A 22,755-nucleotide genomic window follows, 5' to 3' on the forward strand; every position below is an offset into this window, starting at 1 on the left:
ACTGCTGCAGAAAAGAGGAAAATCCCAGGATGTAAAAAACTCCCTTACCAGCCTCAGTAAGAAGCTGAGATCCCTCATAAAATCCTCCAAAGCTAGTCATGAAAATAAAATTGCCAAAGATTCCAAAGACAGCCACAAAGTATTCTATAGTTATGTCAAGAATCTAAATGGCAATGCTCAGATCTGCTCTGAGCTACAACAGAATGACATTAAATACACTGATCCCAAGGATATTGCCAATATCCTGGCAGATCAGTTTAGTGCCAACTTCACCCCCCTCTCACCCCCTAAAGGGCCCATCTCAATACCAAAAGATTGCCAAATTCCGGTAATCACAGCCACACATGTAGCACCTGCACTCTCCAAAGCTGAGAATACAGCATCCATGGGACCAGAAGATATCCCAGACTGTGTACTACATGAACTACAGAATGAACTGGCACCTCACCTAAGTGTCATGTTTAATCATAGCCTCACCTCAGGCTTCGTGCCCACTGAGTGGTGCACAGCTACAGTTATCCCACTCCACAAGGGGGGATCCACCTTGGATCCTGGGAACTACTGTCCTATCAGTCTGACGAGCCTGATCTGCAAGGGCATGGAATGCATTATCATGGAACTTATAAACAAAGACATTGGCAACCTTCAAACACTGGACCCCACCCAGTTTGCGTTCGTGAAGGGCCGATTTTGTCTCCTGAACCTGACTGACTTCTTTGAATCAGTCTCCAGAGCTGTGGCCTATCTGGACCTCACCAAGGCCTTAGACACCATCCCCCCACTCTGGAATCATAGATAAACTTACTAAGCTGGGGTTAAATCCCTAAATCACTCAATGAACTGGCTTACTGACAGAACCCAGACTATAAAAGTAGCTGACTTCAAATCCAGCTTCAGACAAGTGACAAGTGGAGTACCACATGGTTCAGTCCTGGGATCGCTCTTGTTTTGCATCTACTTCTCTGAAGTACAGGCCAACACTAAGGGCCTCTGGCTAACAAAGTTCGCAGATGACTGCAAACTGGGAGGCATTACTGAATCCCCAAATGATGTGGATATTGTATAAAAGGGCCTTACAGAAACAGATTCTTGGTGCCAGAGCCATGGGCTCAAGCTTAATGCCAAGAAATGTATAGTTATCCCATTTGGGAAAAAACATGTACCCATGAATTACCCCATAGGTGGCAGTACATTAAACACCAAAAGTGTGATGAGAGACTTAGGGACACAGGTGGACAGTGGTCTCACCTTCGATAACCACATCGCCACAACAGTCAGGAAATCCTTCTATGTGGCACACCTCATCACTAAGGGCTTTTCATCCAGAAAAAGGAGGTCATTGTCCCACTGTACTTATCCCTCATAAGACCCATTATAGAGTACAACGCCCCATTTGGTATGTACCTCACAAGACATCTGCAACAGCTGGAAAAGCTGCAGAAATGCCTCACTAAAAGAATCACAGACCTAAAGAAGATGCCCTATGCTGACCATCTAAAAAAACTCTAGCTATACTCTGTGGCATATCATCTACTCAGAGGCAATCTCTTCTTAACATACAAGGCCATGTCAAACCCTGAGCTGTTGGACATGCTCCACTTAAAGAAATCCCAATCCGTCAGAGCCACACACTCCACGGATCCAAACCTTGTCATCACAATGAACAAAACATGCTGGAGGGATAAGTTCCTGACCCAGAGACTCCCCATACTCTGGAATAGACTGCTCATACATGTCAAGCAGAGCGCCTCCTTGGCCCTCTTCAAAATGAACATTGACAATTGGATGGGAGATAGGAAATTCACCCCAGGGATCACATCAGTCACCCTGCTAAACAGGAGTTCAGGGAAATAAATATTGTGGGAAGAAATATCCAGGGAATTGTTATGGCTTGTATAGGCCCTAGGGCCGATAGCCTAGTACCATTGTATGAACCTATGAGACTGCATTGCTTTGTTTAGCAGATGTCTATTAGTGTCTGTGCTGCAAAATGTAAAATAAAACTTTTAAATGAAATCCAAATCATCATAGAAGTAAAGCAGTATGCACATTACAGTGTTTATGGAGTGAAATAGACAAGTAATGGGACACTGGAATGGCTGCAGGGGGAGGCACCTTTCAACCATGATTTTGTGAGGGTGGAAGGGTGGCAAACTCAGTGTCAGCCCTAGCTCAGCTATACCTGTCAACAGTCCAGATTTCTGCAGAATGAATAGGTTTTTGCTTCTTATTTTGGTTTGTTCCTCATAAAATTTGTGGTTTTCTGGCAAATCATTTAGGAATGAAGTCACTAAATAATTGAGTTTCAGACTTCATACCCCATGCTAAAGCAAGACCTGTTATTCTATCAACTAAAAAGCAAAAAAAACAAAAAAAGCAAAAAAAAATTATATCAACTAAGTTTATACAAGAGCAATTTTTAGTACTGTCTGTATGTTTCCCCCAATATAGTTGGCCTTGTCCAGATTTCCTGCATTAAAAGGTTGAGAGGTATGCACAAATAAATCACTTTATAGAATTAGGTATATCCAAACCTCTCAACTGTCACCGACTTTGGCTCAAAATGTTGCTCTCCCCCTAATATTCCCTCTGCAAAATGGCAATTTTGGAAGAAAATGTGGAGGGTTTACAATTAATAAATAATTGTAATGATCTGAGTTTTAGATTACTTTTTTTTCAGAAATGCATGTAAATTCTCTTATTTGTCAGCTGCTCACCTTAAGAGTACTAATATTAAAAAAGTGTCCCTTCTTTGACAGGTTCCCGGCTGTATTGTCTAGCTATTTTATATTTTTGTATCACATTTTCGGTCTGTTTTTCATAAAATTGTGCTTTTCTGGCAAATTAGTGGCAAATCATTAAAGACTGAAGTTAGAAGATAATGACAGACATTTGACTTTCAGACTTCATACCCTTCAGAAAATTCATACTAATGCAAGACCTACTATTCTATTATCTTTCTAAGTTTATAAGAACAATATTTAAAATTTTTCCTTATTTTTGGGTCTTTGTCCCACTTCTATTTATGACTTTGTCCAGATTTCTTGCTCTGAGGCTGAGAGGTATGACAAATGTGGCAGGGGCATCACCATCAGCCATAGACATTTCAAATTCTGACATACTTGTTACACCCCACTCCCCACGTAGTGACTCTGGATGTGTCCAAGCAAGGCAAGGAGCAGTTATGCAGTGTAAGTGTGCACAGTATCACCCCATCCAAGGTAGACACAAGTACTACAGTGGCTTTTCATCTCTCCTTCATTTTGCAGAATGTTCTGGTTTTCTGTCATATTTTTATACTGTTGATTTATGCTTCTTATTATTCAGAAAATGCATGTTGTTGCAGTGCCTGTTGCTCTGTGTTTAAGTAGCAATTCTTTAATGGCCATGAGGTAAGCTTGTTTGAGATTGTAAGATGCAAGTAAGCTTTAATAAGCATACTGTTAAAGAATTACCAACATTGAAATCCTTTTTGTTTTTTCCATGCAGAGTCTATTTACATAACTAGATAACGTATAAGCCTTAGGTATTGAAATGCATATGACAGTATTTGGAATAAAGGACAGGATTACAGTATTTTCAGAAGCTCATACCATTTGTTGGAGACTTGCAGTCATCTTCGCAAGCTTTACCCGCAAATTAACAGAATGCCAATCTATCATGTGTGGTCCATAACCTGTGCAGTAATCCTTTAAGCAAATTATCTTGAGCTTGTTTCTTGTTTGCTGTTCATGTTTTACTTTGATCATAACTTTCCACATGAAAAAAGTAGATAGTTAAAATCCCAGTTTTTGTAGTTTTGAGCATAGCTCCACCCCTTTCCAGTTTGGTCATGCCCATTTAACTGTCTCCTGCAGCCCCCCTTTGATTTTAAGTCATCAGCCGCCACTGGGAACATAACCTAATTCTCAACTTCTTCTCTCAAGAATTCTGGACAAAGCCAAAAATAATGAGGTGGGGGTGGCAAAGGCCCCAAAGGAACAAATGTTAAATATTACCTTTTTCTTTATTTATTTGCTAACTGGGTAAATTCACTGGACAAAGTGCCCCTTGTCAGAAGAGACCCAGGATTATTGTCTGAGTGACTTGCTTACAGTCACATAACAGGTTAATGGAGGTGGGCAGATTCAAATGCTACTTTTGACTATAGGGAGCAGTTATTTAAGAGCTCATTGCCTTAACTGCCAGATAACTGTAATTTACTTAAAAAGTTACCAGAACAGGTGTTGCATGGACCTGCATTTTCTGAACAATGAGAAATATGAAACTCTAATGTCGTACACCGATTGACTGTAATCCTCAGTGATTTATCAAAAAAAAAAGTTGTTAATAAAGGTATGACAATTGGTGTGAAGGATTAAGGATCCAAACTCTAAATGCGCTGCCTTCTATAATTAATGGTATGGGGTTTGATTTCTTCTACCTCTGTTTGTCTATGTGACTCTGAGCATGTCACTTAACCAAACAGTACTTCTCATGCATTTTCTGAGTACTAATTATGAATGAGGCACTATGAAACTGTAATGGGTGGCATTTGTTTACCAAGGCCACTGAAATACCTCACAAAGAGAATCCATGGCCTCTAACATATGTCCCATGCAGACAGGCTCAAATCACTATCACTCTACTCGGTATCATACAGATTGCTCACGGGTGATCTGTGTCTCGCTTACAAGGCAATCTCGGACCCTGCCCTACTAGTGATGCTACATATCCATAAGTCTAACTCCTAACGCACTATCCACTCAAAAGGCCTGAATCTAATATGTGACATCAACAAAACATGCTGGAGAGACAGGTTTATCTCAGAGAGGCTGCCCCATCTCTGGAATAGACTTCCCATACACGGCAAACAGATTGATGAGTGGATGGGAAACCACAAAGTTGTCCCAGGGGTGACAGGTGTTGACTGAGGTGTCTTTTTGGGGATAAACTCTTGGCTAGGCTTCTATGGGCCCCAGGGCCATTAGCCTAGTAACCTCCTATGATCCTATGGATATCTCGAGAGGTGGAAATCTCCCAGAAAAAGCCTTCTCCCCATCTAAAAGTCTTATCATGACAATAATCAGTACATTAAAATCAGCTTACACGCTACTACCAGACAATGTACACATCTGTTAACAGAAAAAGAGCAAGAAATGTTAGATAACTCAAGAAGGGCAGATTACGCAAGAGGTGGCTGTTTTACAGAAAATGGATGAACAACACTAGCATGTAAAATGTATGATTAAAAAAATAAAACGATATGCATTCCTTTAAATTGTAGCAAAGAGCTATAGTAACCCAGTGTAAAAACAGGGAAGCAAAAACAAATACAGACCTTACAGACAAGAGGGATGGTTATGAAAGAGTATGAGAGGGTTTCTTTAGACTATATAATCTCATTACAAAAAGACTGATCTACTATTTGTGTGGAAGATGGTGTTATTTCAACCACAGCCCAGGAGTTACAAAAGAAAGAAGAGTAATACTGAAGAGATTAATAGGAAACAGTTGCAAAGTAGCCATGGAGATTTGAAAGTAAAGTATCAGAATATCTAAAGTATTAGAAACTTGCATAGGGAATATTAAAAATGCACTGCAATCACCAATTTACAGAATAAAGATTGAGAGTATCAAGGCATGAAACATCTGCACAATATATACACATTTACAGGAACAGAACTTGGAATTTGTTAAATGTTATGGAACGATGCAGGAAACGTTTACACTTTCTAGTTCACCTTGTTCCCACCATATTGTAATAACGTGAATCAGGAAAGGGAGCAGAAAAATGTGAGAAATATAAATATGCAAAGTTGTTGAATGAGGCTGTTGTATTAAAGTAATTAAGAACCGGATGTGTGAGTTGCTGTGGGGAAGTTTTAAATGGGTTAGTTTAAGTTATAAGTGAATGTCTGAAGCAAGTGCAGTAGGTTTTATTTTACGAAATTTAATAGCTCTCCAGTGCCTTCTGTGTTAGGTCAATCTAAAAATGAGAAAGGTTGACAGAGTTTTTTCCACATATAAATTACATATTTCATAATATCTCTTAGTTGTCAGTATTAAAGCTCCAGAACCCAGAGTTTAATCTTGGTACTCAGTCTGTGTAGTACATTTTAATCCCAAAGCCCCCACCCCCACCCCACCAATCCCTGCTCCTTTCCACTTTCAAAGTCTCACAGACTGAACTGGATACTCTAAACTGCCCATATGCCTTTCACTTGCCCTTGACATTGCTGCCTAGATCATTGTTGCAAAGGGTATGCTATGAACCGAGAAATAAACAAGTACATAACCACTTAAAAACATCTTTGGCACAGCATTTTAACAGGACACTCATAAATCAGGAAAACTAAAATTGCTTCCTAATATGTGACTCACCCATTGAAACCAAGGTCTCATAGTTTTGTACCATTACTTCTCTGTGAAGCTCCTTGTCTTGTTTTTTTAACATCTTCCACTCCTCTTCTGAGAAAGTAACAGCAACATCCTCAAACTTTTCTGGAACCTAAAAAGGACATACAACATGTTTCATCCTTCATTTACTGCATGGGACAATATGTGCAGTTTTAAATAGAACACATTAGAAAGTGTTAATATAGTTGCACGTCACAAATGGCCACAAACCACCCCTCTCTCATCTGTCTCACCAATACCAGACAACAGTGACAAAAAAACTGTGAAGCTGGAACTGGAAAAAATGCAAACTTTAGCTTTCTTGGTGGGGGTAAAGTCCTCATAATCACATGAGCTCCACGGATTAATACATCAAATTTTCACATGGCTGCACACTGAGGAAAGTAATTTTCTGACATGGAAAGCAACAACGATCACAAAATGTCATCTGTAATGTAACAAACAGCATTTAACAAGGGTACTAGTGTCACTGAATCAGATGTCATGCTACAAGGAAAAAATTGGTTCTGGTTTCAATCCAGTGAGAAAATGTCTGACATCATTCTGTTAGCTTTGAAGAGTATTGACAGCAGGATGAGTAAATCTCTCAAATCTGCTGTAAAACAAATTCAGAAGGAAAAAAAAAACATGGCAGTGTAATAGTGCAGAACAAACTAGATTGGTCAAGTCTAATAAATGAATAATGTAAAAAGCAAGATAACACCACTAAAGGAAAGTGGAGAACTATGGGTACCAAAGTGCTGAGTATCTGTGCCAAAAATCGTAAGTTCTCTTGTTTGTTGCTCTGCAATGAGTAGCATAAAAGAAGCAAGAACATAGGAGTCTAAGGATATATGACTAGAATAATGGGTAATGCAGTAGTGTACCATCACTGCACATCGGGTAATGCAGTAGTGTACCATCACTGCACATCGGGTAATGCAGTAGTGTACCATCACTGCACAATGGGTAATGCAGTAGTGTACCATCACTGCACAGTGGGTAATGCAGTAGTGTACCATCACTGCACAGTGGGTAATGCAGTAATGTACCATCATTGCACAGCTGGTAATGCAGTAATGTACCATCATTGCACAATGGGTAATGCAGTAATGTACTATCACTGCACAATGGGTAATGCAGTAATGTACCATAATTACACAATGGGCAATGCAGTAATGTACCATAATTACCCAATGGGCAATGCAGTACTGTGTCACAATTACAAAATGGGTAATGTAGTACTGTGCTATCATTACACAACAGTTAATGTAGCAATGTGCCATTGTTACACAATGGGTATGCAGCAGTGTGCCATCATTACACAAAGGGTAATGCAGGCATGTATCATCATTACACAAAGGGTAATGCAGTAATGTACCATCATTACACAATGTTATGTGAAGAGGGAGAGTGGGATGTGGACAGAATCAACCTACAGGGTGATGCACCATTGTTAAAGAATGACATTGTGAGTGGAGTGAGTGGGATGAACAACCACAGTCTGATGCACCCATTGCTATATAATGACACTGTGAGGGGGTTGAGTGGGATCAACAACCTACAGGGCAATGCACCATTGTTATACAATGACAGTGGGAGGGAAGTGAGTGGGATGAATAACTTACAGGGTGATGCACCATTGTTATACATTGACAGTGGGGGGTGAGTGGGATGAACAACCTAAGGTGATGGAATATTGTTATACAATGACAGGGGAATGAACAACCTATGGGTGATGCAACATTGTTATACAATGGTAGAAGGAGGGCAATGAGTGATATGACGACAGATAACTAACCTACAGGTACTGGTCTGATGAGGTGCATGGACAATGTTGGAAGTAAGACCTGGAAAAGGAAAGATGATGAGTGCGATGAGTGCAGGGCAATGATCTTATACTATGCATCTGCAATAGGAGGAAAGCAGGTGAGATGAGAAAACAGAGCTAAACTATAGAGCAGTGGTTTATGTATCAGTGGTGAGAAAAACACAAAAGTAATGAGAAAATATCTGAGGTAGAGGTCACGGAGATCATAAACTTCAGCAACAGTGAGAGAGAGAAGTACATGGCATGAGATAAGATGACTAAGGTAGAGGCCACTGAGGCCATGTAATGCAAAGGAAATGGGAAAGAACTTATGGAGGTGAGATCAGAGGGCTAAGCTGCAGGTTACTGAACCGTGTGATACACCAGCAGGCAGGTCATAAGTAGGCTGAGGACTCTGCCTACTCCAACCTAAACTAGGGACCCATGCTAATGGCGGGAGGGGTACTATTGCCCCTACTGGACAGTGTGTGCCTCTCATAAATCCCAGCAGCCCTTGGTTAATATGTAACTGGCCAGCTGGTGTCCAGTTATCCAACCTAGGTTACCTGGGCCAGTTCTGTTGAGCAGAAGCTGGACTTAAAACCAATCAACCTGTCAAACATGAACTAAGAAAACAGGTTTATTGACAAGATACAGCTTGGAAGTGGATGACATGATGGCAAGGAGGAGGAGACTGGACATCTTGTTTATCCAGGAGCCAAGTTGGAAGCTTAGTGCAACAAAGCCACTTCACTTAGGATTCACAGTCTACTACTCAGGGGAAGAACAGACTAGAAATAGTGCGGGAATTGTGTTGAGGGACAGTCTTCTGAAGACAGTGAAAGATATCATAAGAATTGGGGATAGGACAGCATTCATTATCACAGCCTATGCCCCAAAGTAGGGATGTAATGGTGCCCCAAAGTAGGGATGTAATGGCACCCCAAAGTAGGGATGTAATGGCGCCCCAAAGTAGGGATGTAATGGCGCCCCAAAGTAGGGATGTAATGGTGCCCCAAAGTAGGGATGTAATGGCGCCCCAAAGTAGGGATGTAATGGTGCCCCAAAGTAGGGATGTAATGGCGCCCCAAAGTAGGGATGTAATGGTGCCCCAAAGTAGGGATGTAATGGCGCCCCAAAGTAGGGATGTAATGGTGAGGAAAAGAGTGCATTCAGGAAGCAGTTCCAGGCCCTACTAGATAAAGCAGAGCAAGAAAAGTTGGTGTTGATACTGGAGGAACTGAATTCTCATATTGAGACGGAGAACAGGATATGAGGACTGCATGGGTCCACATGAGTGAGGCAACAGGAAAAAAGGAGGGAGGTCAGGTCTAGATTTCTGTCTGGCAAATGTTGGTGGCCAACACATGATTCAGCAAAACAGTCACCAGAATACATACATGAATGGCCAACATGCAACTCGAGTAGACTTCCTCCTAGTAAGGAGAGGGCACAAAAGTAGAACCAGAAACTGCAAAGTTATGCTCAGTGAAGCAGTCAGCCTACAGTATAAACTACCAGTGACCCCATCATCTGCAAGCAGTGATCAACAAAGGCTCTAAGGTCAGCAGAGACCAAACTGAAGACCTGGAAGTTGCCCCGGAGTGAAAGTAAAAGAATTCAAGGAAATAACTGATCTCCATCGTCTCAGAACGAGGTAACAGGTGATATCAAAGAAGAATGGCAGCATCTAAAACAACATATGTGACCACGCCAGGTATGGAAATAAGGTACAGAAGGAAAGCTGATGGTGGAATGCAGAAGTCCAGAAGAAGTGCAGGAAAAAGTGTGAGATAGAAAAGATGGACCAGGCTAAGAAGGAATACTGATTGGCTAGCAAAGAGGCTAATAGAGCAAATGCAATAGCAAAGGACAAGCCAGTACTGGATTATAATTGGGAAAAATGGGCAGCTATGGCCAGCCAACATCAATGAAATTTTCTTAGCTTACATAACAAACACCTCATTAGCATACTTGGGAAAAAAAGTTAAATGATTAGGCACTGGTATAACAAGCTAAGGTGTCTGACTCACAGACATAAGATAGTGTTAAATTCTCACCTTTGGGAGGGAAAATGGGTAGGCTTCGAATGGCCCATTAAGGCAGCTAGGTTAGTAATTAATTATGAAATTATGGAAGGTGGGTTTGGCACAGTGGTTAAGGTCTTCACCTCATAGACACAAAGTACATGGTTTGATTCTGACCTTGGGACATTAGCTAGGCTTAAAATGCCCTTTCAGGACAGTTAGCTGAGTACTTATCTATAAAGCTTTGATACGCTCAGCCAGTACTTCCCACATGTATGACAGTGACTACCTACCATTCACAGAAGTGCACAAAAGGCTGGTGCTACTACTTTATTTATTTACTTTTACATTTACTTAAAACTAAGCAAATAAAATAAATATGCAGACCCTGGGGATCCTCTGCAAAGCAGTATGCATAACACACAGTAAATAACCCATTGTTTGTGCTTCTTCTTAGTTCCCCACATCTGTAACATTTATTTTTGCAATGTGCCATAAGGAGATGGCTAGACACAATGTTTACAAAGTCCTGTTACCACCATTCACTAAATAATATAAACAGGCAGTAGCTGCACCAAAGACTGCTCACCTCTCAAGTGCACCTCATTGTGAGTAAAGGTCAGAATCAGAAGTACAGCAGCTGCCAGCAAAGTCTTTACTTACTGTTCCATACTGATCAGCCAAAGCTCCGAGTTCTCTTCTGTCATTGGCTAAGTTTGGCTCACAAAGCCAGCCAATTACAGAGTGGCATCATGGAGTCAACATCAGTCAGATAAAATGCTGATAGCTGTAGAATTCATGTGCCAATGTAGGGGACTTTGTTCTGAATGTACTACTTTACTGCAATAAGTCATGGATCAGCAAAACAAACAGAATGGATTGATGTGGTCAGTTAGCAATCTTTAGGAGTGAGAAAACTCTACTGATTTATAGCCCAGTAGTGCTGCTACTACCTTACTGGCAGCTGATCTGTATGTGCAAGCAAACTATGTGCAGTAAAGTGCACAATTAGCTGTTATTTTGTGACTGCATTCCTCAAAAAAACATAAATTTTAAAAACAAGAGTCCAAATTATAAGGCAAAAATTGTGGACATTCTGACAAATTTTGGACAGGTGAAAGATGGGATTAATGCTTGCAAAAAAGACTAGAATATGTGCTTTCTTGTGGAAACAAGGGATCTGTGTTTCTCTGATATTTTTTATATCTTGTCTCACTGCTATCAGTAGAATATAGTGTACAGCCAATGCAATTCTTACAGCTGACCAACAACCTTTCACCACACTAAATCTTCCCTGCCTGTTCTTCATTTGTTTTTTCAGTCTATAGTCCTTTATTCTTCACTCATTTACATTAATATTAAGATTATTTTCTTTCACTGTCCTATTCTAGCACAGAAACCCTCCTTCACTTTTCTTTACAAAATGCTCATGCTCTTTGTGATCCAGGTTTGTTTTGTGTGCAAGAACATCACCTGTGCAATACTATTAATTAATTATAATATTATCAGTGCATTACTAGTAAAAATATCAATCTTTCCCTGTTTTTTTTTTGTAAAAACAACCCATTAACATTCTAAACTAATAATTTAAATTATGACATAGTAAAACTTATATTTTACTCTCAAGAACTTATATTCTTTGTCTTTCTGTTACAGACTAATCCTTCATAGTCTTTTACTATCATTTTTTGTGACACGTTATATACCTTTATACAATATTAACCCAGCTGAATGTGATCTCTTATTACAACACACAATTGTCTCCCTAACCAAGAAATATCATATATATTAGCTGTATAGAGGCAGCTGTACCCACCAGGAAGAAGTACAGAACTAACTCAACAAAGAAGCCATCTTGGTGAAATCACAAAATCGGGTCTATATCAGTTAAACGAAAATTTATTTTCATTGAATGTATAATCATCGACACATATACAGTGAAAGAAGTATTACTCAAACTCTAATTTCAGCGAAAAATATTTCATCTAATTGTTTTACTTGGCCAGTTTACATGTTAGCTATGTTACACTGGGACGTAGCAAGGTAAGTATAAATATGTATGAAGTTTAAAAGGGCACCTGTAAATTTAAAATAAATAAACATAAAACTTCATATACATTAATATTAAAATATAGTATTTCCCTATTGAAACATATTACAAATATAGCATCTCTGTAATTATTGAAAATAAAATAAAAATGTAAGTGTAAAACTACGCTATATAACTGCTACATTACAGCTATGTAGTTGTGCATACAGCAATTTCATCTGTGAATATGGCTTGTAGCACTCTTGCGGGACCTGCTGTGATAGGTAGTAGCTATTTCACTGTAAAGTCGCAGAGAAGGAAAGATATGTTAGTTGTTGAAGGATATCTTTACAATTTAGAGAAAGTTTTAAAGAGCCGTAAGTACGTTTGAAAACGAGTGAGAAATGTAAAGGTAGAGCCATCCCAACTGTAAAAGGGATAGAGGAAATTCTCCTAAAGTCTACTACTCATGATCATCCTTCGGATATTACTTTAGTAGAGAACTATAAAGCATGTAGTAAGCTCAAATACATGGCTAGTATTTGCAGGAACACTTCTTTAGTAATAGATGATATTCTAGCTAGTACGTCCTTTGAATCCACTGTTGCCTTGCCAAGTAGAAGATCATTATAACAGCAGGTTAATACAGTTAGGCGATAAACATTGCTGACAGTATCTAAACCTTGTACAAGTGTAAGTTCAGTGTGTCTAGACGATTATAGGTTGAAAGAATCAGAACTTGTTCAGGAACGTAACGTTGATATCCACTTAAATATCCATGTTTTAATTCACTACCAAAGAAAATCTGACAGACTTATGTAACAGTAACATCTGGTTTATGGATGGAGTATTCCTTATGAAAGGCAGACTATGCAGGCAGTTGTACAGTGTTCATGCATTTATGTCTCGTGGTGATAAAAAGAAATGTGCGCATTTAGTATACTGCTTAATGACTAAAATGTCGCACAAGTCATACAATTATATGTGGGAGTGCTTGTTTAACTTGTTAGCTAGATGTGATTTAACACCTACAGTACAATGTTTATTATGTGAGTTTGAACTTGCTGCAATAAAAAGTATAGAAGCAAACTTCACAAACTTAAGTAGCAAAGGGTGTTTCTTCCACTTCTTACAAAACGTATGGCGTAAGATTCAACAACTTAAATTGTCTACTCTGTATGGTACTTCACTTGAATTCCAGCGTTACAGTTGATAACACTTTTTGAGAGAAGAATAAGTTATTCCAGCATTTAGAGAATTAAAAAGATTTCCTAGTGAAGGAAAAGAGCTGCTAGCTTATTTCTCTGATATTTATGTACGTTTACGAAAGCAGATTACTAGAACTATAAATGTTTCACGGTTTCCCTCTGTATATCCAATCTCTTTTTGGAATGTTTCAACTTTGAATGATGTTTGTTTACCTCGGACTCAAAATTACGTAGAGGGCTGGCATAGGAGGATTAGGTGTCTACTAGGTAGACGTATTTCTGACATACCAGCTGTACTTTCAGTTCTCGTTAGAGAACAAAATAGGGTGGACAAAATCAGACTACAGTTGATGTCTGCATGTGCAGTTTCGCCTAAAAAGAGAAAGTACTTGGAATGGGAACATTGTTTGCAAACTGTTTTGAAGAATAAACAATAGTATAACGTACATGACTTTTTACATGCAGTTGCTATGTTACTAAAGATTTAAAACAGTAGTCATATACATTGCCTGTGTGCACCATATGTTTAATTTTTATAAATGCACTAAATATGTCTTAATGTATCATTACGTTGATTAAATAGTTGTTTAGTTTGCTTTACTCTTATGAACAGTAGCGGAAGGATTTCATACACGTTTACTTCACATATTTTAATGTATGTAAATGAAACTCTTTCACTGTTAGGGAAGGTTTGATTTTGGTGATTAGTTACACGTATCACACCAGTGTGCGGGTGTTGGCCAAGTAAAACTTTTCGATGATTTAAATTACGCTCATTTAACTGTTCGAGTTATACTTCTTTCGTCCTATATGTGTCGATGATTATACATTCGCCGAAATAAATTTTTGTTTAACTGATATAGACCCCACAAAATCTATCGGATGTGTAACAGGAGGAAGAAAATCATGGCAAAAATTAGGAGGTGCAGCATTCAGCAGGACAAAAGCACTATCATTATACTAAACAAACAACTCAGAGAACAAATAAAGTCTACCAAAGCCAAATGTGAGGTAAATTTGGTCTCCCAGGCCAAGGACGACCACAAAGCATTCTTTAGCAATGTCAGCAACCTCAAAGGCAATACACAATTGTGTGCAGAGCTCATTGTAAATGGAGCCACCTATACTGAGCTAGAAGGTATAGCAAACCTCCTGGCTAATAAATTCAGCTCCAACTTTACTCCTCTCTCCCCCTCAACCTTCCCTCAGGAAATATCATCAAATATAACTCCCCTTAATATCACTAGGGAACAGGTCCTTAATGCTCTCTCTAAGACCAAGAATACTGCATCAATGGGCCCAGACAATATCCCAGGATGCCTTCTAAACAGCATGAAACATGACCTATCAGGGCCTCTGGAATAGCTATTTAATTGTAGCCTGCAAACAGGCTTTGTTCCTCATGAATGGAGAAAGGCAGCAGTCATCCCTCTGCACAAATGTGGGCCATCTACAGATCCATAAGTCTCACTAGTCTTATATGTAAAGCCATGGAAAGAATTATCATGGAGATGATCAACAGAGATATAGTAAACCATCAGACACTGGACCCAACCCAGTTTGGTTTCATAAAGGGCAGATCATGCCTACTCAACCTGGTGGACTTCTTTGAGAAGGTCACCAAAGCAATGGATGAGGACAACAATGTTCACACTGCCTACCTTGACCTGGCCAAGACATTTGACACAATGCCCCACTCAGACATTGTTGACAAACTCAAGAGGTTAGGTACAAACCTGTATGTCACCCAGTGGATAGCCAACTGGCTCACAGACAGGACCCAGGAAGTTAGAATTGGGGAGTCCACCTCTACAAAGAGGCCAATCACAAGTGGAGTCCCTCAGGGATCAGTCCTTGGACTTTTTTGGCATTTACTTCTCAGAAGTCAAGGCCAATGTCAGTGGTCTCTGGCTGACTAAATATGCAGATGATTGCAAATTAGAAGCAGTCATTAAATCTCAAACTGACACAAATGTTCTCCAGGAAGGGCTGACACAGAAAAACAACTGGTGTCAGAGTCATGGACTAAAATTAAATACCAAGAAATGCATAATAGTATCCTTTGGGAAGTCATCCATCCCTGGTAACTATCAAATTGACAACACATCCCTTAGAGTTGACCCAGTAGTTAGGGACACACACAGATAGTAATCTAGCCTTTGATCATCATGTGTCTACAGTGGTGAGGAAATCATTCTATGTTGTGCAACTTATAAACAAAGGTATAGCATCCAAGTTCAAGGAAGTCATTGTTCCACTGTATTTGGCATTCATCAGACCTATCACCAAGTACAATATCCCCTTTAAAATGTACCTAAACAGGCATATCCAACAACTAGAATGTCCACAGAGGTTTCTCACTAAAAGAATACATGCCATAAGTAATATGTCCTGTGCAGACTGCAGTAAGGTCCTATCCCTGTACTCTGTCTCCAACAGGCTTTTGAGGGGAGATCTACACCTGGCATACAGGGAATTGTCATACCCCACTCTAATGGACCTCCTACCTATCCAGTAAAACAAACAGTACCAGAATAACCCATTATAAAGACTTAAACCTTGCCTGTGATATAAACAGGACCTGCTAGAGGGATAGGTATGTATCCCAGAGACTACCCCATCTATAGAACAGGCTCCCCATTCATGTGAAGCAGAGTTCCTCCCCAATCCAATTCAAGTGCGACTTGGACAACTGGATGGGAAACCGGAAATTCATCCCTGGTTTGGCACCTATGTCTCTGATGCAACCAGGTAACCTGTAAATGGTTCATCTCCCAGGCCCATGCTTACACTTATCAAGGGTATCAGAACTCGTCAGAGATTTGGGACGTATGGCTAGGCTTAAAAAGGTACTTGTGGTCATTAGAAGAGTAAACACCTATGAACCTATCATATACATGTTTTCTCAAGGAAAATGCATTGATGCTCTGTAAAAACAACTGTGTAATTCTTCTTCCAGTCCTCACTAATAATACTCAGACACCGATTTACTCCTTTGGGCTGAAGAACAGCTGCGATGAATCACTAATCTGTTTGTTTCACTTGCTTGTAGCATTTTATTTCTGAAGCTGACCCTCCAGTCTTGTGTTGGTAGATAGCCAGGCTAGCTACATTCTTTAACTGTGTATATTCATTTCTACAGTTTGTTCATTCATGCATCTGGTGCATTTTTTTAACATATCCTTTAACTTTCATTATATATTTCAGAAGCTGTAGCTATCTTTAAAAGACCAATCCATCTACCTTGACACATGGACTCCATCCTCTTGCAATTGAGCCCAGCTTTCCAAGGAAGGCAATTTCAAAAGCATCCCAGCAGCAGTACACAGATTAGTTGGCAGAGTGAGAATCTCCCACTAGGAAGCCTGGTAACACATATGGCTTTGTGAAATGAAATAATTGCCTTCTTATTGATATTTATTGATTTCAGTTGTTTTAAAATATCTTCCAGTATGCATCTTTTATATAAATGCAAGACTGCCTATGTGATATGTGAAAATTTAATAAAGATGTTTGTTGGGAAAAAAAAACATCCTTGCCCATGAATAAATTTCTCAGCATATAAACAACTTCCCTCAGTATTCCAAATGCATCACTTTTGTGAATCTTGCGATCTAGCTTATTTTCAGTAAAAATATTTGTTTATTTAAAGGAAAACTTTGCTTTAGAACTAAAAAAATCTTTTTTCCACTCAATCTATGTTTTCTGAGCAATTTTAACACCCCAAAATCACCCTGACTGGGCTTATTGAATTTTAATGTTTTCTGCAAAATGGCTGCCAGTGTAGCTTAACATATCAATGTGATCTTGTTTTTCTTCAAGCCTCTTTCCCATAATCCATTTCAAGTCTGCTTTATATGAGTCATGTTAGACACAAGAAATTAGTGGTTTATTCCCATCCCACTGACATAAAATACGATTAGTGTCTGTCCCTGTCATTTTATATACCTTCTGTAACAGGACTACTTTTTTATTTCTTGAATGACTCTCAGTTGTGTCTCTCTCATTGCTTGCTTTACAATATACTAAGGATTTATACTGCTGCAACCAAAACCATAGCTAAATTGGAGGCCTTTATTCAAAGTATCTTTTTGTAGTCCCAAATGAATTGGCCATCCCCTCCCCTCACACTTTTCCTTCAGCTGTCAAAACTGTCACTACAATGAGGGATCCTTGCAGTTGTGTAATGTCATGTATAAGTGACAGCTGTTAAAGAAAAGGATTTGAAAGTAATTCTGTTCCCCAGTGCCAGCAGTGGGGATATTTTTATTTTCGTTCATTCATTTAGATAGACAGACAGACAGATAGATAAATGGATAAAGCACTTCAGATTTCCACTTCCTAATGTTTTAATGAAAGGGCACATAGCACATGTAAGCTAAAGTAAATTCAGCTGTATATATATATATATATATATATATATATATATATATATATATATATGTTACATCTCCTTTGTTGACTAGGAAATGTTCATTCATTCCACTTGTGTAAGGACTTACTCAAAAGTCACTGGAAGATATCTCTTCCCAAGGATCTATGCACCAGATATAAATCCTCTGGAAGAATGTCACCAGAAAGCACAAAAGACCTTCTCATAAACAGTATCAGTGCACCTAGTTGATAGGGTTGCCAGCTGTCCCATTTCTTGCAGCGAAGTCCTGAATTGGACAGTTCTGTCTATTGTGGGGGGGGGGGGGGGGGGGGGCACATGAAAATGGTAAATGTGCTGATATTTTGCGAGAATTATAAGAAAAAAATATTTTCTGACTTTTCTCTAAATGTCAGAGATATCTTCGATGCTACATTTAAGTCATCCTAAAATGTAAAGTAATATAAACAACAAACATTTAAAGTTTAAAGCTTAGCATTTCAATACTGTGATACTGCTTATGTAAATTTGTCAAAAGAGGAGACAACTGTCTTTGAACCACTGACTGATCCAAGTGCTCTGCTTTGCTCTGAAAGGCACGGCTACATTGGAAGCAGCTGTGAATCTGTCCAAGTTCTCTTCCTGTCTGCAGTAAAGATGACGGAAAACAGTTTCACACTTTTGTGTTTTTATAGCAGCTTCTGGGTTCCTGACATGAGCAGGACTAATTACCTGTAGTACCTGATAGAGAAAACTACAGATTTCTCTATGTCCGTGGTATGTCATGCAGGTGTACGCAAACTCCTCTGTAAATTATGTTAGAAGTTAAGCTTAAAAAAGGTGTCTGCTCTTTCCCTTCTTTTGATGCCAACATGCAGCGCTCATCTGTCTGAGAACAGTCCTGAATAAAGAGTCTATCTTACAAGGACTGAAACAGCGTACTGAGTCTATTTTCATCTACTGAGATTTATTATAGCAATAACCAATGACTGGGTGTGGTATGTTGAAAATGTACCCACGGTTGGTGTGGTTTAATCATGAGAGTGAAGGTCAAGTGATTAAACAAAGGTTACCATGGATAAATCTTCAATATATTACACCCACGAGTTGGTTATTGCTATTATACAATGACATTATTTAAGATAAAAAATACTTACTCTTCATAATAAAGTCTTTGTATAATGGCAATGTGGTGTCCTTCCACTTTTTTTTTTAGGTTTCCTGGGGCTTTTTTGATGCACTGTGCACACAGTTGTTTTTCAAAGTACAACACTTCTCAACTATCTGGATTTCAAACTTTTACTTAATTGAACAAAGCCTGCAGAACTTTACCCTCAACATTGGCACTGGTATCTTATCTGTTTTGAAATGTGAATATTTCACATGTAGTATGTCATATTACATGATCTGTATTTGAGTGAGATGTGTATTATCTAATGTTCAGCATCATGTAGTAAAACCTCAACAAATATATACTTCTGCTACTGCTATGATGTACTGTTTTCAATGATGTGCTTGGACTGAAGTATATAAAACAAGGACGATTAACTGATGCAAGAAATGCTTGAAACTTAGGAAGAAATTAATTTGAAATTATGCAGATTACTTTACATGATTTAGATAGCTGATTAACATATTTCATTTTTTTTTCATTCCAACTGTAGTCTCGATATTTACTTCAAAAACAGTAGTCATGCAAATGCAAAAAACACTTACTGTTAGAAAGTCATTGGTTTCCCGCTCTTTTCTGAGCTTCAGATTATTATCAGAGATTGGTTCCTGAGTTGCCACAGGATAACTATTGCTATCTTCAGAATTTTCTTCCATCTCTTTTAGAGCATCCACATCTTCCTTCTTAAGCTCCAAGATGGTATCAGAGACCACAAAATGGGTGTCTGTAACATTACCTTTAATGTACTTAAGATTTTCGTCTATGTCCTTCAGAATTTTAGCCTCTTCATTCTTAAGCTGATGAATGAGTTTTTCTTCATTGTCATGGAGAAACTGATGCAGTTTTGAAAACTGGACTATAATGTACTGTTCCAAACTACAAGCATGTTCCTGGAAAACAAGAAATATAGATACAGTCAAGCAGAACGGCTGTATATTACAGTATCAGCTGTGTCCATCCATTGTTCGTCTACCACAGAATAAAGGCCAGCCTACAAACACAAAGGCCAGATATATGTTATCAGCACTGGTGACTTAGTATCAACACTAACCCTTTAGTAAGACTGACAGGGTCAGAGAGGCTTACACCTAGAAATCCACCCTCATGGAGGGAGTGTAAAAGAAATGCCCAGTGCAAAGGTTCCCCCTAGAGTACAGCTTGAGTATTACATGTGATCACTATACACTTGAGTATGTAAAGCTATGACAGGATGAAGAAAATGTGAAAGCTGAGGAGGCAGGTCCTTGATTGTCTATTACTCAGCCTCTTTGCCAAACCACATCTGCTACATAGCCCAAATGTTGCATTGTAAGAATACTGTCTTCTCAGAGCACCTATGATGTTTCTTTGTTCCATGGTACAAAGTGGGCTCAGCCCCAATATGGAGATCAGTATCTGACAGAAGAAGACGCAGGGATAAACCACAGTGGGTGAGGAATGACCTGGGCAGACCAACAGAGGAAGGCCCCACCAGTCAGTGTCTGCTTGTATAAAGAATGCATTTCTAATTAAGAGAATCACAAGAATACTGAATGCACATTTTATTTCTTTTTATTTTATTAAAATTGTGAAGTAGGACTTCTCTACAGTTGTAGTTTCCTGGATAAAAATCTATCTTGAAAACATTTGCTATAGTAGAGTACAACCTACCACTTTAGGGCAGATACCATTTTCACTTTATATTAGTAATTCAAGAAGTTCCAGGTACAAAATTATCTGTCAGACTATATAGTGATAACATTGGTCTTGACAAAAATGCATAGCACAACTATTGGCCTTAGTTCTTGTTTTCCAATGGAAATATAATCGATTTGGAAGTGGTGCTCTTCAAACAGGCTGATGACCAACACTCAAACATCAGCCATTCTGACCTTTGGTATAATTAACGTTCCAAGCTGATATTTCTGTGTGAGCTTTTAAGTTCCTACACCAACTAAGTGTTGCCTATAAAATCTTAAAATCTGTTGGATCTTGAGGTCTGCAAAGCCCTTTGCTAGAAATTCCATATGGATAGTATTGTTGACTCAACTGAAGAGGTTCTCCTGTTTGATTCTCGGTTGGAGTGCCTTCTGTGCAGTCTGCACAGCCTCCTATGTTCATGTGGGTTTTCCAAGGGTGCTCCGGTTTCCTCCCACGTCCCAAAGTCTAAAGTGTGTGTGTGTGTGTGTGTGTGTGTGTGTGTGTGTGTGTGTGTGTGTGTGTGTGTGTGTGTGTGCGCGTGCGTGTGTGTCTGTGTCTGTGTGTGCGTGTGCATGTGTGTGTTCAGTACCGAATAACCACCATGTTAAGGCTTACTACCCAACAGTATGAATTATGACTCTAGATGCCTGTCACCTTTGAAATGATACTCCAATCCCATGTGAAAAAATGGAAATAGGGGTTGGGGTTGTGGATGGATGGATCTAGTTTAGAATATGGTTTGACAATTATTGACAAACTATTAGCATGTATATAATGCTACACATCTTCAGAACATGGTGAACAGAATACAGAGGTTCATTTTCTTGGCTAACAACACTTCATCTCTACAATATAATTCAAAAAGCAAAATGGCTTCCTGTATCTACTAGATTTTCATTTTTCCTAAGCTCCCTTACTGTTTAATTACTGTCCTACTTTTGCAAATAAGCTACTGCCAAGTGAAGGGCACTATAGTATCACTTACATTAAACTGCATATACCTCAGTTTACTTTGTTAACTTGTGAATAACTTAAATGGTATCATGTGTGTCTCTGCCAAAATGACCTCACCAGAAATTCTTTTAAAATTTAAGAAAAAGCTTTAATGGACATCTTGCAAAAGAATACAGATATTCTTATTTCAAATAATCAGGATGATTAAACAAAAGATATTTTTCATAATGACATAATATTTACATGCACTATTTTTTCTAAAATGTAATATACATTTGATCCTTACCTGCTGATTTGCAGTCTTTAAATAGACAGACAGACAAGCAAATGTCTCTGCTAAGATACAATTAACAGAATCCTTTAAGAATTTCTAATTACAAATTCTGCTCTGGGGTAGTTTTAGGTCTGTGCCTGAAATACTGGTGTGGATATGTGATGTAAAATGACAAGTGTCTGTCTGTATTGCTGGAGATGCAGTTCAGTGACAAAGAGTGGCTCAAAGAGGCCTACATGGTTAGGGAAGAGATACATAATGACAAAAAGTTTGTACGACTCTCTGGGAAATGATAACCAATCCCCAAAATATGATTACATATCACTGGCGAATAGCTGTCATCTACACACTGGATTATTTAGTATGATGGTGTTGTCAGACACATCTGTGTTACAAAATGACAAATCTGCACACTTACGGAACAGATTGCTGATAAACAATAGTTTATCTGGTTGTATACATCTGGTACATATACATCTGTAATAAAAAACTTAAGTCTAGCAGTACATACATTATGAAACATGGCTTATTGTGAATAAGGGTCTTGATGCATGTCTCTGTTATGACTATTGCCACAGGACTTTTGTGTGGGAAGTACATCTATGATGTAGAATGTCTCTTTGGGGTCAACTGATATAGATATGCAATGCAGAATGTCACTTGCACATCTATGGGGTTGAATAATAGGTCTGTGGTGCAGAATATCTCTACAGTGTTTGCTTGGTTTGGTGGTCAGGTACATCTCACAAGGCATATGACCATTACACAGGGATGTACTGATTGCTGAACAATTGACAAGAACACTGGAGAAATTCTGCTTTTGTTTTTGCAGTATAGTCATTCTGAAAAATA

At 38.8% G+C, this 22,755-nt stretch overlaps 1 protein-coding gene across 1 annotated transcript in view; it reads right to left on the reverse strand.

The window, feature by feature from the left end:
• LOC122813954 (zinc finger protein 34-like) overlaps positions 1–22,755 on the reverse strand; it is a 147,938-nt gene that overhangs the window by 85,825 nt on the left and 39,358 nt on the right. Inside the window, exons 3-4 of the mRNA XM_044086498.1 lie at positions 19,541–19,885; positions 6,364–6,490 (exon numbers count right to left, since the gene is read on the reverse strand). Coding sequence (XP_043942433.1) covers positions 6,364–6,490; positions 19,541–19,885 — 472 coding nt within the window. The remainder of the gene's footprint in view (positions 1–6,363; positions 6,491–19,540; positions 19,886–22,755) is intronic.

This window comes from Protopterus annectens, chromosome 10.part0, assembly GCF_019279795.1.
Source record: "Protopterus annectens isolate FY-2018-M chromosome 10.part0, PAN1.0, whole genome shotgun sequence".
Lineage (NCBI taxonomy): Eukaryota > Metazoa > Chordata > Ceratodontiformes > Protopteridae > Protopterus > Protopterus annectens.